This window comes from Cucumis sativus, chromosome 7 (genome assembly GCF_000004075.3).
Source record: "Cucumis sativus cultivar 9930 chromosome 7, Cucumber_9930_V3, whole genome shotgun sequence".
Lineage (NCBI taxonomy): Eukaryota > Viridiplantae > Streptophyta > Magnoliopsida > Cucurbitales > Cucurbitaceae > Cucumis > Cucumis sativus.
In genome coordinates, this window is record NC_026661.2 from 16,742,355 (window position 1) to 16,761,802 (window position 19,448).

At 28.6% G+C, this 19,448-nt stretch overlaps 1 protein-coding gene across 1 annotated transcript; it reads left to right on the forward strand.

Moving 5' to 3' along the window:
• The first annotated feature begins 10,900 nt into the window (after window positions 1-10,900).
• Window positions 10,901-18,478, forward strand: LOC101217226 (serine carboxypeptidase-like 20). The gene is made up of 14 exons (XM_004148893.3): window positions 10,901-11,161; window positions 11,259-11,404; window positions 12,858-12,934; window positions 13,028-13,150; window positions 13,256-13,358; window positions 13,426-13,463; window positions 14,412-14,513; window positions 15,288-15,368; window positions 15,465-15,701; window positions 16,502-16,567; window positions 16,652-16,770; window positions 17,305-17,418; window positions 17,947-17,992; window positions 18,076-18,478. Exons 1-14 carry the CDS (start codon window positions 11,040-11,042, stop codon window positions 18,157-18,159), a joined length of 1,458 nt encoding a protein of 485 aa, XP_004148941.1. The 5' UTR covers window positions 10,901-11,039; the 3' UTR covers window positions 18,160-18,478.
• The last annotated feature ends 970 nt before the right edge of the window (window positions 18,479-19,448 follow it).

Genomic DNA, 19,448 nt, shown 5'->3' on the forward strand with positions numbered 1-19,448 from the left:
ATAGAGTAAAATTAAATTAAAATAAATTAGAGTTTTTAGGAAAAGTATAATAAAAAAATTGAAAGTGCAATCACAAAAAAAGTTGTATTGAAAGAGACCCAAATTTAAAGGCAATTAAATAATTAAAACACAGTATTGAACTTCCAATTTTATTATATTTTGATGTTTAAATTTTTAATGTTTACGTTGGTATAAAAAGATGATTATCTTAATCATTATCATTACACTACCATTAATCATTTAACAAATATATAATATATTTTTTATTTTTATGATAGATTATTATTACTGTCGAACAAATTATTTTAAATAACAAAACTTTTGAAAATATTCACAAATATAGTAAAATATCACAACATGTTTGTAATAGATCAAAATATATCGTTATCTATATATATCATAATAATATATACTCAGACAGTAGTCTATATTTATCTATTGCGGTCTACCGTAGATAAACTATAATATTTTAAAAATATTTTGGTTTATTTTGCTACATTTTGGAAATAGCTATTTTTTTAATGGCTAAATCTTGTAAAATATTGAAAATATAACAACAGTGAGACGAGAAAATTTGGCAAACTTTAGAACTCCTATCAATAATACCTTTAAATTTAAGAAATGTGATACAAGTTGCTATCACTAATATCTTTTATCAACGATATTGCTATCAACCTAAAATCATATCAATGACATAATCTATTAATGATTGCACCGGAAGGATATCACTGATAGCAACTATAAGTAATATCATTAGTAAGATATTTTTATAAGTAACCTCTCTCCTTAGTAAATATATCAATTTTGAAATGATAAGGTTTAATTAGGCTATTAATTGATATTTTTTATAGCTACTATTAGTGATATTCTTATATTACTAACACTTGTAATATCTATCAACGATAGCAATAGAAGCATATCACGGATATAGCATCTACAAGTAATATTTCTGATAGACTACCATATAACAATGATATCAATGTAATGTTACTCTAAATTGATATTATGGTTGTTTGATTTTAGCATAGATTGACCAAGAAAATAGATCAGATTAACATAAATTGTCATTTTGGCAAATATTGTTCTCTCATACTAAATATTATATTTTTACTTTTTAATTTTTGGTATATGAAAAATGGATTTACTACTTTTTCACATTTGAAACTATGTGTGGGCCTAGAAACATAAGGCCCAATTAATAGTACCCGAAAACCATGGGCCATGCAAGCCTAGCCCATCATACCAAATTTGAGAACCAAACATCTATCAATGATAAATAAGTTCAATTGCAAAATCAACTTTAGAAACAGCTAAATTAGTTTTTTAATGGGATGAAAATGTCATTATTTATCACTTTTAAGAAAATGTTCTAAGTAGGTTCATAGTGGAGAATCTTCAATTACTTATTTAACTTCCTACCTTTTTAATAAATGCTTTTTTTACGAGATCGAGTCGTTTAAACATTTGCGTTTTTTAGATAATATGTTCTACACACATTTTTTAAAGTAGATATTTTTTAAGTTCGATTAATAAAATTAACGCTAATGTGACATTATTTATTTGAAAAAGTGGTAGTCACACTCTGAACATACATTTGTTATCGTATTAATTTTTCTTTTCTTTTTTTTTTTAGAGAAATTGCGTTGTCTACTGAAAATTGAGAAAATATTTAGAGAGAGAGAAATAAAGTTTTTTTAAAAAATATATCAAATAAGTTAGAAAAGTTACACAAATTTTAAAGAAAAATGTTAATATTAGAGTGACAACAAAAATAAATAAATAAATAAAATCAAAAGAAAACTATGAGAGCAAATTTTGTAGAGGAAAAAGTTGGAGACATGAAACACTTAAAAGATAAACAATAATTAGAAACATTCACAAAGGACTCTTTTTATGTATAGCAACATTCAAGATTATACATGCAATATGTTAGTTCGTTTTTATCGAAAGTTTGGATTGATTCAAGAAACTTAGTTCAGTTGATGAAAAACTTATATTCTTGTTTATGTATTGTCTGAGTTGATCATGTTGTATATCATTGTTGGACTTCAAAACATATGCAATATAGTCATATGGATATTTCAAATTGGATAATTTTTCATTTGATTTTTTTTATATGCAAAACGTATTAAGAATTAATTCAGTTGTTAATTTTTTAGTGTAAAAAAAAACTTTCATTTGATAGATAATAAGTGTCAAAGTTAAATATTCTTAACGAGTAATACATGTCAAGAATTAAACAAATTCTTGAAACGTAAAATATATCAATTGATCTCATATACTTGATGTTTATAAAGTGTCAAGTACACATTTCAGCTTGACGCTTTTAAACTGTAAAAAAAAAATTCTTACTCTAAAATGCGTTAAGCAAATTAATATTTATCTTAAAAAAAGATGCGTCAAATAATTCTATTTTTGTAGTAGTGTGATAGTATGTTGGTGTCAACCAACTTTTATGTAATTGAAAATGTTTATTTCATTCTACTAAAAATTTATCACAACTAAAGGGAACAAAAATTGATAATATATATATTTTTTATTAACAAGTTCTTAAATCAAATAATATGAGTAATTCTCGTTTGTACTAAAGAAAAGAGAGAAAATTTTAAGTTAAAACTACACTATTTTATTTTCATTGTGTGGGTTTACTATGATCGTTTAAGTTGAACCATTTTCAATCTAACTTAAATTTCTTTGAAAGTCTTCGAGAAATACTTTAGTCGTCCTTGCAACTATATTTGTCCACGTTTTAAAGAAATGGTTCAAACTTGTCCATATCATACATTTTAAAAAAAAAAATTGAAATTTTCACGATACTTCAAACAATTTTAACAAATTTACAAAATATATCTAATTATGTATCTATGCTTTTTTTTTTTTTTGTAATATATAACATAAATTTAAGATCAAACATAAACATCCTTAGTTGTCGGTAGTACCACGTACTTATGTCGATTGAGGTAAGTTTATTTTGACTTGATTAATCGTAAATCTTTTTACGAGTATATACTTTTTACTTCTCTTTTACTCATTTTATCTCTCTCCATTTGAAACTCTTTAGAGTAGTCATGGTCAAATTAGTGCACTCACCCACCTTCATTTGTACAAAAAAAAAACCTTAGTTAATTAAAACTTCAACATTTCATGTGCATAACACATATTTATAACAAGTAAATTTGAAGTGACCTATTTTTGTATGATACGTTAAGTTCAACTATTTTCAATTTAACCTGGATTCTTTTGAAAGTTTTCTATAAATACTGTATGGGTCGTTGCAACCAGTGGCGTATCCAGAAATCATATATAGGAGAACATTATTAACAAAAGATAAATAAGAGCACAGTCACTATACCAAATGCAGAATATAATAAAAATAAAGCATTATTTAACATATATTGTAATTTAACAGTTTAAAATTAATATTAAAATATAAAAATCGAGAATGGAAGAGGCAGACCTCCTGGTCCCTTAATAGATCAACCCATGCTTGCAACTATATTTTCTCCACGTTTTAAAAAGAAATGGCTCAAACTTGGCCATGTCACACTTTTTAAAATTTTAAAAAGTTTTCATAATACTTCAAATGATATTAACAAATTTATCAAATATATCTAATAACGAATATATGCATTTTTGTAAGGTAATATAACATAAATTAAAGATCGAAGCATTAACCTCCTTGTCATCAATAGTAGCACATACTTATGTCAGTTGAACTAAGTTGATTTTGGCTAAATTAGTCTTTGCTAGTATGTAAGTTTTACCTCTATATATCTTATACCCATTTCACCCTATCTCTCTCTTCGTTTCAAATGCTTTTGCATAGCGCATATTTACTACAAATAAACGATAAGTTACTCAGTTTTGTTAGATCTTAGTTTCACAAATTATTTCCGTGTTTTCTTGACAGTTTTCTAGAATACTTTAGTGGTACTTGCAATTATATTTTTAAGAAATGGTTCAAACTTATCCACGTCACACTTTTTAATATAATTTTTTCCGAAGTTTTCATAATACTTAAAATGATCTTAACAAATTTACAAAATATATCTAATTATGAATTTATGCATTTTTATATAGTATAATATACATTTAAGATCGAAACATAAACCTTCCTGGTTGTTAGCAGTAACATATACTTAATTACGTCGGTTGAGCTTATAAATTGATTTTGACCTGATTAATTTTTACTAGTAGGTATGATGTTTTACTTCTCTCTTACTCATTTATTTCATCTCTATCCATTTCAAATGCTTTGCAATAATGAAGATAAAAATGAATGCACTCTCTTTCTAAATTTAGTTTAGTTTAGTATCATACCTCTACCTTTATCTTTTACTCCACAAATGAAAATTTGTGAAGAAAGTGATAAAGTTTGTTTGATGACTAACAAAGCTAACTTATTTTGTACTCATAAGTTTTTGTTACATTGGTGGAGTACTCCTCAAAAGCTATGTTTAGAAAGAAAGTTAATGAGAATTTTAATTTGTAATAATACTTTGACACTATTTACAAGCAAAGAAAGGTGGGACTTCAATTTCTTTTTTAATAGATTGAAGAGATCACTCTATAACTTTATTTTATTTTTATTGCAAAGGAACCACTAGAAAAGATATCATTTTATGGGGACCCACAATGCTTAATTCTTAGGGTTTTTTTAGGGATTGAAAATTGACATCAAAGTTCTTTGCTTTTTCACCAATTCCTTTAAATATTCATTGATGTTTATACACATAAGGTGCTTAGTGGGGGACTAAAGTGTGTAGTACAAATCAAGGTTAACACTCTTTTCTCTCTTTTTGTCTCTTACAATCTAAACAACTTTCATCAAGGTTGTTCAAAATCAACCCATAGTATATGTAATCGGAAAAATTGATAAAAATATGATAAGTTTAATCTTCGTTCCAGATAACGATAACTTTCGAAATAATTACTGTCAACTTGCTTTTAAAAAGATTAATTGAGATGAAGTAAATTTGAATTTAGTAAATTTCAAGTTTGATATTAAAAGGTAGGTTTATTGTAAAGAAAAATAAACACCAACTAAATTAAAGTTTAAAATTTAATGATGCTCAAACTTTAAAATTTAATGATGCTTAAAATTAATGGGTAAGAAAAAGAGAATTTTTAAAAATAGTAGATTTTACAAAACATTTACAACTTATATCAAATTCTATCACGATAGAAATTTTGCTATAGCCGGTAAATATTTTAATTTATTTTGCTATTTTTAAAAATGTCCCTTAAGAATATTTGGCAAAAATAGAAACATTATTTGAAAAAAAGACGAGCTCGTACGTACACAGTAACGAACATGAACATTATATAAATATGAGAACCAAAACCATATAATAGTGGTTACTAATCCACTCGAATATCAATGGAATTATGCTTGATCTGAAGTAAAATATAGGGATGACTAATGTACTATTTAAACTTATATAAATATATAGGAAAAAAATTATCTTTTTAATCCTAAAGTTTTGATAAATATGGGTGTTTAGTCTTTTGAAAGTTTTAAAATATGTCTTTTTAGTCTCTATGTTTATAGTAATAGATTCATTCCGTCCTTGAATTTTTAAATTATACTTTTTTAGTCCTTGAATTTTTATAAATAGCTTTAAAAAGTTTTTTTTAGAAAAAATGATATTTAAAATTAGAAAAATATGATTTTTAGAAACTATTCTTCTAACTTAAAATGTCAATCAATTATTTAAAATAAAAGTATAAAATTATTTGAGAAACTTTTGAAACCTCTATTTTTTAAAATTTAAAGACTAAAAATGTACATTTTGAAAACTCAAAAAGCAAAATGTCTGTTCTTAAAACCTAAGGACTAAAAAGATACATTTTTAAAACTCAAGAATCAAACACACATATTTTTCAAAACTTGGGGACTAAAAAGGTAACGAGGGTACATTTTCAAGCATTTAATTCAAGTGTTATCTATATGTACCTAAGAATCAAGAGGTCTCAAGTCTAAATTTCAATCGGTGTTTGTACTTTTTTAAAAAAATTAAAAAGATGGAAGTAAAGGTTGTGAAATTTTTTCAATTTTACGTGCAATTTGTAAAGAAACTTAACGGGTGAAATGTAATTTTTTTTTCTTCCTCCAAAATTAAAATTAAAGAAGATTTGAAAATATAAAGAGTGTTTTCATAATAATATTTGAGTAATAATTTTTGTAGGGTGTGAAATTATTGGATAAGATAACCTAAAGAAAAGGTGAAATATTGGATAAAGAATTCTCTTGAGATGCTCACCAAATTAAGGGTATTCAAATAATTCATATAATTCTAACGGACCAATCCTATTCACTTCTTTCAATCAAATTTTGTGGGTAATTAAATAACTTGAAGAGTTTCAAATTTTTTCTTAATTTTTAGAGAAAATACTTTTTTTTATCCTTATTTTTCTTTCATACTTTCCGTTCAGTCCTTTCGTTTCAAAATCTTACATTTTTATTATAAGATTTGAATCTGATTTCAATTTAGTTCGTCCATATCTAAATAGCTTCTCTGTCTGTATTTACTAAATCATCCAATTCAATCATAACGTATTATTTGTTTTTGTTTTTTTGGAATGTATTTAGAATGGAATTTAACACCATGAATATAGAATAATTTCTTAATGGCTAATTTAAATTTAATTTTGGTCGATGAGTTGAGTCTTTAGAAACCTTCTATTATAGAGAATCGAGAGTTGAGTTGAGTTATTAATTTTTAGCAATTCAACAACTAAGTTAGTGACACCAATATTATTCTGTTGGCAAGCTGAATCCTTGGAAACACCTCTAAAAGTCACGTTAAAAAAAGAACATGTTTTTAGCATGCTTGACACTTTGAACGACCATATCATAAAGATTCTCTTTTATTTTTACCTGTCTCCCAACAACCAATAATGTCATGTCGTCTTATATTTATCGATCAACAGACACTTTTAATTCACCCACGTTTAAAATTATTCTTCAACCTTGAAAACAAAAATGTCTATTTTAAAATTTGAGATCATATATGTTACTTTTGTTAAGGGGAATTTTAAAAAATATCAAATTTTACAAAAAAATATTTACAACTTATAGCAAATTTTATCATTGATATGCTACAGTGAAAGAAGAATATCATTGATATAATTCAAAATTTTGTTATAGCTTGTAAATATTTTAATTTATTTTACTATTTTCCTATTAATATACAAAAGCTTTATAAAATAAAGTTTTTTTTACAGTAGATAAAGAAATTAAGACAAATACATTAAAGCAGATGAACCAATAGACAAATAGGACAAACGAAGGAAATCGACGAGCAGTCAAGTGTTATATTCGAGCATGACTATACAGTAGTCCAATTTAAGCTTGTTAGGTATCTCCAAGAATGTTTTCATGTCGTGGACATTAGCGATTATTATCCGCATAAGACGTATTCTATCGCGGGTAGGGGTGTACATAAGCCAGATTGGACTGGGTTGTAGAAAAAATATGGACCAACCCAAAGTGATCGGGTTGGCAAAATTTGAATCCCATCGATTCAATATTCAAGAGTCAACCCAACCCAAAAAATTCAGGTTGAGCCAAGTTGGATTGGCTTTTTTTTAGTTATACTTCTTTTAAAAAAACTCTATTAGTTATATAAGTGTAAGAATTCAATTTTATTATTTTTATAGTCTTTCAACCCAAATTTTCATATTCTTTTCAAATTCTAAGTGTACAATAATGTCCATTCAAAAGTTTAAAATCATAAAAATATTAATAATCAAGAAAAAATATGAATGTCCATTAAAATTTAAAAATACATCCAAAAATTAATAATTGAACGAAGTAGAAATGTCAATTAAAATTTTAAAATATATTCAAAAGTTGAAAGTTCAACAATTTCATTAATATTGAAAGATAAATTCAAAAGTTCAGAGTTAAATAATATCAATTAAAAATACATTAAAAAGTTGAAAGTTTCATAAGAAAAAATATTCCAACTCGACATCCAAAGTGTGCCACAAGGATGACACAATTTTGGGTGATTGTTCTTCTTGCAATGTTGGCCACACTTCTTAATGCCTGAAAAAAAAATACGAACACATAAGAATTGCAGTAACAACATATAATTCTAGAAAAAATCACTAATAATAATTAATATGTTATTTCCCAAATCCAAGGTAAATACTATTGAACTTTAATTCCTCCCGTTCAATATTTCGACTTTTCCTCCTCTATTTCGACATTTCATATTCATCGAATAGCTCAATCTTCCTCTCCTAATGTACTCTTCACCACTCTATTTTATAACTTAACTTCAATATAAATACCGAAGATTACACATGTATCAATAAATTTTCTCTTTTCCTCTCTATCTCGAACAATTACATCTTCTCCTCTTAATCTACTTTTTATATCAACTACTTCACTTATCATCTAATCAAAACACTTCGCTTAAAGAATTAAAAATTTAACATTTTGAAATTGAACGAACCAATATATATTGGCCACGTTTTAAGCATGAATTGGAAGCTCATCATAACGTACCTTTCAACTTGTCTCCCAAGGCACCAATCACTTTATCATATTCTTCCCTTTTTCTCTTTTGCTCTTTTTCATGATCTCTTAACGTCAAAGCTTTGAACGATTTCATTTCTTTCTAAAAAATATTTCATCAAATTCATTTCACCTTTTGTAATATTTCAAAAAAGGAAGAAAAGAAATACAATATTTTTTTAAAGAAAAAACTTAACACTAACATAGCATTGAAAAAGGAATTGGTACCATGGTAAGTCTCAAATTTAAAAGAATGTATTAATCGATAAAAATTGAAAGTTTAACGTAAACAATTATTAGTCCAAGATTTTAATAAGAAAACGAAAACATTGTTTAATTTGAATATTATTTTAAACATTTTACTCGTAAGTTAAGCAAATATTTTATTTAATTGGTGTGCTATCTTATAATATATCGTTACATGTCAGATATTAAATTTTCATTAAAATTGTTGGGTCAAATTTCTTCATAGTTGTACTAAAAGAAGATATTCAAACGCTATTTTAAACAAATGTTTTTTTTTTCATTTAAGTGTGGGTTTGATTTGGTTTAAAACTACAAGGAATGAAATCGATTTTTCAATTGAACAATTGATTATATTAGAACGGTGAGAACCGAATTGTATATTTGTAGTTTGGTTTGATTTGATATATATTTAAATTATAATTTTTTTTAGTGTGATTTGATCCACTATTAAACCGAACCAAACTGAATAATAAATAAACTAGCCGAAGCTCTCCTATATTTTATTGTAGGATCACATCTTCCTAAAATTTAAGGCGAAAAATATCCATAGATAACATTTTTCTATTTAAGAAAATAGTAAATTTAAAATTTATTAAAATTATATATATATATATATATATATATATATATATATATATATATATATATATATATATAATTTAGATATTTGATAAATATAGAGGTAAAATCGATATTTTAACTAAGACTTTTGTTAATAAGATTAAGGTTTAAATATATACTAACTTTCTTAGTTTCGTTTATTTTGTTCATTATTATTTTAAAATGTTTATTGGGTATACTTTCATTTTTTATCATTTTAAGTCTATTTGATAACATTTTTATTTTTTATTTTCTGTTTCTGCTTCTCAATATTTTAGAAATGGAAGTGATTTATAATCGTTTACATTTTTTGTTTTCGAATTTTAAAGAACATTTATTAAAGTTGAGCAAAAATTTAATAACTATATGAATAGTTTCTTCTAGTTTAGTTTTTATTTTATTTGATTTCATTTATTTCCTAAACTTTATAGATGACTCATTGTTAGGTAGACATGAAATAACTTTTGTCATATAATTCATTGGTTCAATTTTCAACAGATATGATTTTGTATATTTTTTTCTTTTATGAAAATTTTTATATTTACTTTTCAATAATATTTTTAACTTTTATTTTATTTTTTCCTTCCATTATTAGTTTTTCATATATATGTTTAATGTTGATTGGTTTGCTTTATTTTTTCCTTTCTTTATTAACTTTTTATATTTATATATTTAATTGGGATTGAAGCAAAAATAGAAAAAAAAATTATGATAACCTTATAATAATTGTCTGATATTACTAATTTTGTCATATTCATAGTATGCAAAAACTAGATGTTATTAACTGTTTTTTTCTAAATATTGAGTACAATTTCTCTATTTAATTTAATTTTTAATTTTCAATTTAACTTTATGTATTATTTGATTTTTGAATTTCTTATTTTATCTTAAATTTCTTTTCTATTTAGGCCTTTTTTTTTTTTCGTATTTACATGTTTAATATAATTTTGATGTTCAATATTTAAATTTGTAGATTATGTTGATATTTTTAAATTTAAATATTTAGTATGTTTATTTAAATATTTTCTAAATTTTAAATTTCAAATTTCCAATAGGTATGTTTATATGTTATTTTGATTTTAAATTTATTATTTGCAGTGCAACGCCTCATATCCAGGATTTGGAATTCGGATCTCCAACATTCCCATATTAGCATCATCCTTATTCTTAAGGCTTATTAGAGTGAAAGGTCTCTCCACAAACCAACACGAGTCCTTTCAGTATGCTTTGTATTCCTTCATTCATGTAATGTCCGACATTAGGAGAGAAACATAAATGAACTGATAGCACATCTAAATGAGATAGATCATGAGAACATGAAAGTTATACTAAAAACGACTTAAAAAAATTGAAAGTTAATATATATACCAACAAGTTGCATCTTCTTCTATGACTCGAACATAGAAACTACAAAGTTAAAATTGCTAAACTTGGAGAAATTGTATGTTATCGTATTTTTAAGAGGAAGTATACTTTCAGGTTTGTGCATTTTGATCATCATATTTGAAAAAAGTAATGTTTTTGGTCGCTAACAAATAAGCTCGCACAAAAATGGCGGTGAGACACGTTGGGTATAAAAACAAACCAATGGCGTCACAAATTCCGCTGTAATTTCAACAAACCAATCAAAGCTTGCTTTGAAGTTCGAGCTCCCAATTTGACGGCCATGGGAAATTCAAGGATTTCAGTAATCCCTCTCCTCTTTTTCTTCTTCCTATTAGCCAACTCCGCTCCAATTACACATCTCCCTGGTTTCTCCGGTTCTCTCCCTTCCAAGCACTACTCTGGGTGCGGATTTTTAATTTCATCTTACTTTCATGATTTTGATTCCGTTTCTAGAGATTTTTAGTCTCGAATTTCAATGTTATCCGTTTCGATTTTGAAGGTATGTGGAAATCAATAAGGAGCACGGCAGGAATCTCTTCTATTACTTCGTTGAATCGGAGAGAAATCCGGTTGAAGATCCGGTGGTTCTTTGGCTCAATGGCGGCCCTGGATGCTCCAGTTTCGATGGATTCGTTTATGAACACGGTACGTCTCTTCTTCTTCTTCATCCATCTTCTCTCTTGAACGATCTCGAACTTGAACTTCTGTTTGCCTTCTTGTTCGACGCATTTAAACCTGTGATTGTTTAGTCATTCATCTTTCTTTTTCTTGATTTATTTTTAACGTGTGGACAAGAAATGGGTTCTTGTTTGAAAATTTCGAAATATCCCATTAAAAGAAAATTAAAAAAAAAGGAAATACTGTGTCGATAAATCAATAGATATGTTCTTAATTTCAGTATTTTCTTTCTTGAGGGGAAGTTGAAGTCAGAGATTTGAGTTCAAACAACAACTCAGCTAAAGTCACTTTTAGTGTTTTTCTCTATACTTTCAAATTTCTAATTTTAGTTCACATATTTTAGTAAATCTTATATTTCCTTCTGCTCTTAGAACAATGTTGATTTTAATAACGAAAACATACCCTCCCTTTTTAGTTCTAGTTATTAAGTCTGGGTTATTCAGATATTTTAGTCAACTTAAGTAAATTTATTAGTTCTTTTCCGTTAATAACTATCACTCGTGGGTCACTTATTTTCAATAAAGTAAACTTTTGTTTCTAACTTTTAATTAAAAATTATCAAATTAAAAAAAAATCAAGATATATTCTTTGTCATACTCCTATTCATAATTTGACACATTATTATTTAAATAAAGTACGAAACAAACTTATTACATGCACCGAAACGATATTTACACCATACAAAGTCCTACGAATTTGTTTTATATAGGATGTAAATACTCTCAATTTTCTTTTATTTATATAAATTTTTCTTTACTCTATTCGTTTTGGAAGGGGTTAAATGTTAATGTCAACTTTAAATGTAAAAGTGAAAATCTGAAAAGTATTATAAGATAAAATTGAAAATAAATCAAATCATAATTCCCTTTACTTCTTCACGGTAATTTTCTATTTGTTACCTCTATCTTTTTCTTTTTATTTGCAAGTATTAATTATTTTAATTTTATTTGTAAGTATTAATTATTTTCTTGTTCGAACACATATTATTATGATCTAAACTAAAATAATATACATCCAAACACAAACTATTATAACTAACAATTCATTTATTGTCCCAACCAATTAGTGAAAATTGGTGTAGATAGAATTTCATCATAGATTAATTATAATGTAATCAGAAATGTATTTAAATTACTTTTAATGAAGTTTAACTAAAATTATAAATTTGGACTCGCGGTTATCATTACTGTTGGATATATAATTTGTCTTATTTATTATTTTGTTATTCTAGCAGTAACAAGTAATTATGGGTTTTACATAAATTTCAAACACAACCAAATTGAGCACTAATATCTCAATCAGATTGTGATGTTTGATTATAGAATTACAATCGATTTACGAATAAAAAGATGGTTAGACCTCTGTTAATTGTATGGGCATTTTTAAGCAACAGTTTCTCTGTTATGTTTATTTTGTGAAGGACCATTCAACTTTGAAGCAGCAAGCACCCCGGGCGGCCTTCCAACACTTCATCTTAATCCATACAGCTGGTCGAAGGTATGTGTAACAGTTTTTCTTTTAATATATATATATATACTTTTTTTTGTAAAAATAAAATAAACATTGCAATTGTTTGTTTTTCTGTTAAAGGTCTCCAACATCATATATTTGGATTCGCCTGCTGGAGTTGGGTTTTCTTATTCAAAAAATGAATCTGACTATACTACCGGTGATGTGCAAACTGCTCTTGATTCACATAAGTTTCTCCTTGAGGTAATTGGTTTTGTTTGTAGTTTTGGATCCGTTTATGGTTTAGTTTTATGACTGTTAAACCAAAATATACTGATGTGCTTTGCTTTCTTCATTCATAATGGGCAGTGGTTCAAACTGTTCCCTCAGTTCCTGCCTAACCCATTTTACATTGCTGGAGAGTCATATGCAGGAATATATGTGCCAACTCTTGCCACCCAAGTTTTTAAAGGTATTTCTTTGGTTGGTTTTACATACTTTCTTCTTCAAAATTAACTTGTGAATCTCTTATTTTACAGGATTAGAGACTGGTGTAAAGCCCATTCTGAATTTCAAGGTGCATTTCTAAACTTGTCCAATACTATCTATTTTCAGTAGCTATTTTCTTGAAAATAATTATGTATTTTATTAATCTTTTAACAAAGGTACAAACCTAAATATACGAAATGAGGAATACACTTAAGAAAAGAATTAGTAGAATAATATCATAATAATATCTCCTAAAAATACTCTAAGCAATCCAATAGCCCTAAACCATTATTTCTTATTTTTTGAACAATAAAGAATTTAACAAAAAAAATATGAACTATATTTCTTATTTTTGTTATGTATAAGCTACTTGAACTGGATTATTGTTTTCGAGAACAAGTGTGCCAAACTTTTTTTCCTACCTTATATTTAACATGTTTAAGATATAATAGGAAAATGGATTATGAACCAAATATGGTAGGAAAATGAACGATGAACCAAACATATCCTTACTGTTTTTGTTCAATTAGCATCTTTGTTCATATGTTCTGAGCTAACTTAGCCTCCATGGTTTAAAAAGCTTCATTATGGTTTTGGTTTAAATTTCTGAAGCGTTCTTGTTGTTATCGTCGTAGTTTTCTTTATATGACACTTTTTTCCTTACACTTGGGAGAGAAATGATGAGATACATTTAGTGTAAGATATATGTGGACATTAAATGAGCTACACGAACTCTAAGAAGATCAAGCGGGAAAGTTTATCCACGACTAATTTTTATGAAGCCTACTCTCTGTTTGTTTCAAGTTCAAATTCCTATACTGTTCGATCACGACGCCTACTCATCATATCTCTCCACCATGACTAAAGAAAACATTTCATGTAAGAAAACTATCAAGATTTGGTAAAAATAGTGATATTTTAGGAAATTAATCCAACTACTTAAATTCAAATGACGCGAAATTGTAGGGACTATACCAATAACTTAGCCTATATTCTCTTTTATTGCATCTGAAAGAGTCACTTTTGGCTTTTGCAGGGTTACTTAGTTGGAAATGGAGTTGCAGATGATCTCATTGATGGAAATGCTCTTGTTCCATTTGCCCACGGGATGGGCCTGATCTCTGATGAGCTGTTTCAGGTGAGTTGATTCCTTAGTTTGGAGTGTAGTTCATTCTTTGACTGGAATTACATCTTCAGACTGGATATAAGTAAGTAACAAAATATTTTTTTCTTGAGGTTGATCAACTCTCTAATACAATTTGAAACAGAGAAATATTAAGGACTCATTCGTTGTCTATTTTCAAAATATCACATAGTTTTTTTTTGTTCTTTTTTAATTATATATCACCAACACTCTCCGGGTTGGACTTATACCTCCTCCTCTCATACCATATTAAAACACCAATTCATCCAAAAGCTTAAGCTGGTGGTTGAAGGTAAATTTAATTATATATCACCAACAAAACCAAATACGAAATAGAATTTTGTTTAGTTTTATTCGTTTTCTGTAGTTTTAAGATATCTGTAAATCTTTGCCAAATTTTCTAGAAGGTTTCCAGAAACTAGAAAAAATATATAAATTAGCAAACCATGCCCAGGAGGAAAGAACTATTTGAGAAAGGGGAATTCTTGGGGCGCTTGCATATGTTGCTCCTGAGAAGAAAGAAAACCTTGTTTAGGTGTGACTTTATTCCCTTCAAAGCCAACTTCGAGAAACAAGGATTAAATAATGAGGTTTTTAACCCAAAACTAGAACCTGGGACATTGGATAGTATCTTGAAACCTTCCGAGGCCTATCATCTGAGTCGCTATTCGAGACTATAATTGATGATCCTCTGCTTATTCAAGGTTGGTCATGCACCATCCTTGCAATCATATGTGATTTGACTTTCCAAACTTGACCCATATTCAGGCCGTTGAAGAAACATGCAAAGGGAACTACTATGAACCCAGTGATAATGCCTGTAGGGACAAGCTTGACAGAGTTGATGAGGTGATGAAGGCTGTTCTTGAAACTTAATTCATTTATTAGACTAAGCGAATGGGATGGTGATATTAAACTCACCTAAGAATTTTCCATTTATCTCAGTTGATTGATGACTTAAACATATACAACATTTTGGAACCTTGCTACCATGCCCCGGAGAAGATAAGGACTGTAAATATCGAGTTGCCAAGCAGCTTCCGATTGCTCGGTGAGACCGAGAGGCCACTTGCTGTGAGGAAAAGGATGTTTGGTCGAGCCTGGCCACTCAGGGCTCCTGTGAGAGCAGGCATTGTTCCAAGTTGGTCAAAACTTCTTGATAGCCTCGAAGTTCCATGCACTGTAAGTTCAGTTCCTTGGTTTTTTTGGGATTTTGATGGTACCTTGATCATGTTTCGACTCTTTATTCCTATAGTTTATGGTTTCTGTGCTTTGATTTGTGAGAAGTGTGGAAGTTGGAACAAACGCATTGACATGAGAAGCCTTTTATTTTCTTTGTTTAGTTCTCCACTTTTTTTAGGCCTTCGTTTTAAATCTCAATAAAAAAATTAATTGAAAAGCTCAATTTTTAAAACTATTTTGTAATTTTTTAAAGAAAAAATAATTTGGCCATGATTGTAAATAAAATTTTTGAAAGTTGATTTAAGGTGAGTGGATAAATAAGCATAATTTTATAGAACAAGAAACGTTATCAAGTAGCGCTAAATTTTCCACATAAATGCAGTGATTTCAAGTCCAAATTGTCAACTTCCAAAATAAGTCATCATCAAATATCACCCAAGTTTCATCCTTTTATGAGGCATGTTGCCATTATTGTTCCTTACAGATTCTTCCAATCGTATAACATGGTCAAACTGGGAGAAAAATATTCCTCAGAATTCAACTACATACTCTTTTACTGCATATAGGCTGCCAACTACATGATGAAATGGACAAAAACCATTCTTTGGGTGGCATTTGTTTGTGCCTGTCAGAATATCTTTCACTTTTCAATTTATTTCTGGTGTTTCCATCACATTCATGGTTTGAGGCAGTGTTTGCCGGTCCAAATCACTAACCTCCAAATGCACCAATTATACTGTTTGTTAGGATGGTAAATTAATTACACTTGATGCCACCTAATATTGATGTCTTGTCTAAAGAGCGATGAAGTTGCAACGGCATGGTTGAATAATGAAGCAGTGAGGAAAGCAATCCATGCAGACACAGTAAGTTTATCAGCACGCACAATATTTAGAAGCCGCCCCTTAATTCACATTCCGTAATTTGTGGTGTTTATCCAATGGCTACAGAGTTTGTCGGGCACCTGGGAGCTGTGCACTGATAGACTTGATTTTGACCATGATGCTGGAAGCATGATCCCATTCCACAGAAACCTTACCTTGAAAGGATATCGAGCTCTTATTTACAGGTACCATTACGTACTCCATTTTATTGTTACAAACATCAGGCGTATTCATTCTGTTCTGATGTTAACATTTTCATCAATATTTCTATATGTTCATAGGTTTGTCTTTGATGGAAAGAAGTAGGTCGACATTGCCATTATACTGCAAATTATATGCAGATATTAGACGAAATATGACATATGTCAACTTACACTTAGCTTGGACATAATATCAATAACAAGAATATTTAACTTATTTAAAACGGTGATAACTTTTCTGTTAATTCTAATTAAGACTTTGACCTTAGAATTCAAAACATTGCTTATTGTACATGATGTAACTACAAATTGCACAGAATAATATAGTCAATAACAGAGCACTCTTAGTCTGAGGAGGAGAGGCAATCAAATGATACTGAAATGTTTCCAACTATCTGGCTAAAACACAACCTCAAAACTCTGAAAAATCAAAATATACAATCTTTTTTCTCTGCCCCTCGTGTGATTGTAGTGGTTTAGATCTTCTGAAACTGACTTCCATTATCATTTTGCTGGTAGTGGCGATCATGATATGTGTGTTCCATTCACTGGGAGCGAAGCGTGGGTTCGATCACTTGGATACAAGGTCAACGACCCATGGAGGCCATGGATGTCGAACGAACAAGTTGCCGGGTACTATTGTCATTCCATTACCTTGTTTTTTGGTTTTTGCATCTTCATCTTGTTGTTGACTGTTGAGTATGTTCGCGTTTTTTAAACTAGATATGCAAAACATGATAAGCATGTAAAAAGTTATGTACAATTGTGACCTTAATTTGTTAAAGTAAAATGTCAGTGGGAGAAATTAATGAGAGAACTTGTTTAGAAAGTACCTTAAATCGGTTGAAAATACAAATTTTATACAACTATGCTTAGTTAGAAAACTTAGTGTGAACAAAATTTATGCAAATTTGTGTTGTGCTGAAAATAGTGTGTTTATGATTCAAAGTAGTAAGTGACAATTCAGCCTCAAGATTAAGTCCGTATAATTTGATTAATAACCGCATATTGTCCACATGGTTAGAGACTAACTGTAAGAGTTTATCAAATGGTAGAAATTTCATTCCAATAATAAATCATAAGGATTAAATTCCAATTTTTTCCGAATCATAGAAATAAAATTTACAATTTAACTAAGATGAACTACTTTTTGAATGACAGGTACTTGCGAGGCTACGAAAACAATCTCATTTTTCTTACCGTCAAGGCAAGTGATAATGTAACTTGTTGTTAAGATAATGTCTATTTCCTTTCCAAATATTTGACAATAAATCTATGGTATTGGTGTAGGGATCTGGACATACCGTACCTGAGTACAAGCCACGTGAAGCTTTAGATTTTTACCAGCGATTTTTAGCTGGAGAAGCAATTTGAGAAAGGGTAATGTTTGCTGTAATTGTACTCTACTATGTTAGAACTTGATAAATAAATCACAAGAACACCGTTAGTTCTTGCTCTGTGCTTTAGGCTATATGCATTATCCTATGAAACTAAGCCCATTCAAATATTGCCACATTTGTTTTTGTGAAGGCCAAGGCTTGAGGCTATTTTAGGAGGGGAAGGAGTTTAGGTCAGATGACCATAGGGTTGTACGCAGGTCGGTTCGGTTTGGTTTGGTTTATGGACAAAACCGAAGTTGAACTGTAAAAATTGAAGTAGGAAATGAGCAAACTGAGTTGATTCATTTCTTTTTTCTTTTTTGCCTAGAAAATCTCTATAGGCCAAATCGGTTTGGTCGCATGTGGTTGGCTTATCTCACTTGCATGTTTGTGTGTATTTTTTTCAAACAATGATACAACACTCAATCGACAACCACCACAATTCTTTCACCAACACATATTAGACTCACTACCCAAGACCCCAATCAAAATCACTCAAATTCTTAAAATCGGTTTCATGTTCACTATTCTTTTTTTACTCATCGTTTGACATTTCGCCACCGAATCGTCGGTTAGTCAAATTTTGTGGTTTTGTTGGTTCAATGACTTAGGATTGATATAAATCTAGGGGCAACTCAAGGTAGAGGTGGGGTAAGAGTCAAAGTGGAGATTTGGATAGGATTCAAGAGTATCCTCGTCTCGTCCATTACCAATCTTTAATTATAGCTCGCATTGTAGATGACCCAACTTTTCTTCAAATAATGGTAATCATACATACAAATTCATTGCCCTTTGAATTAGAAAATCTTCTCAATCTTCTTGTGTTAATATTGAGTCTTTCCAATGTAAAAACTATTATCAAGTTCATAAATAGAAATGATGCATTAAAGAAAAAATATATATATATACCAACTTAGATGAGGTTTTAAAAATTATATATAGATTCACTAATTTAAGCATTTAAATCAATAAATATAATAAGTTTGAAAGTTTGTGTTGGTTGAATCCTCATATATTTATGGATTTACTAAACACAAATACATCTAAATTGATTTAGATTTATAGCTAAAATTTATATTTTATAGACCTATTTATGTGTTCCAGACAACTTGTCAACAACTTGGAGTTTGAGCATATAATTTTGGCTTAAAATTCTCTTTAATTCAAACTACACAAACAAAGTATCAATTTGTTCTTTTATCTTTCCAAGAAAACAATAGCAATCAAAACACCAAACTTAAAAAAGAGGTTTTTAAAAAAATATGCGATAAAATATTTACACGG

Excerpts from the sequence above, each read along its gene's own strand:
- LOC101217226 (XM_004148893.3), top strand. The coding sequence starts at position 11,040 with ATGGGAAATTCAAGGATTTCAGTAATCCCTCTCCTCTTTTTCTTCTTC. Across the intron at positions 12,935-13,027 it reads ATCCATACAGCTGGTCGAAG|GTCTCCAACATCATATATTT; the intron begins GTATGTGTAACA and ends TTTCTGTTAAAG. Across the intron at positions 13,359-13,425 it reads TGCCACCCAAGTTTTTAAAG|GATTAGAGACTGGTGTAAAG; the intron begins GTATTTCTTTGG and ends CTTATTTTACAG.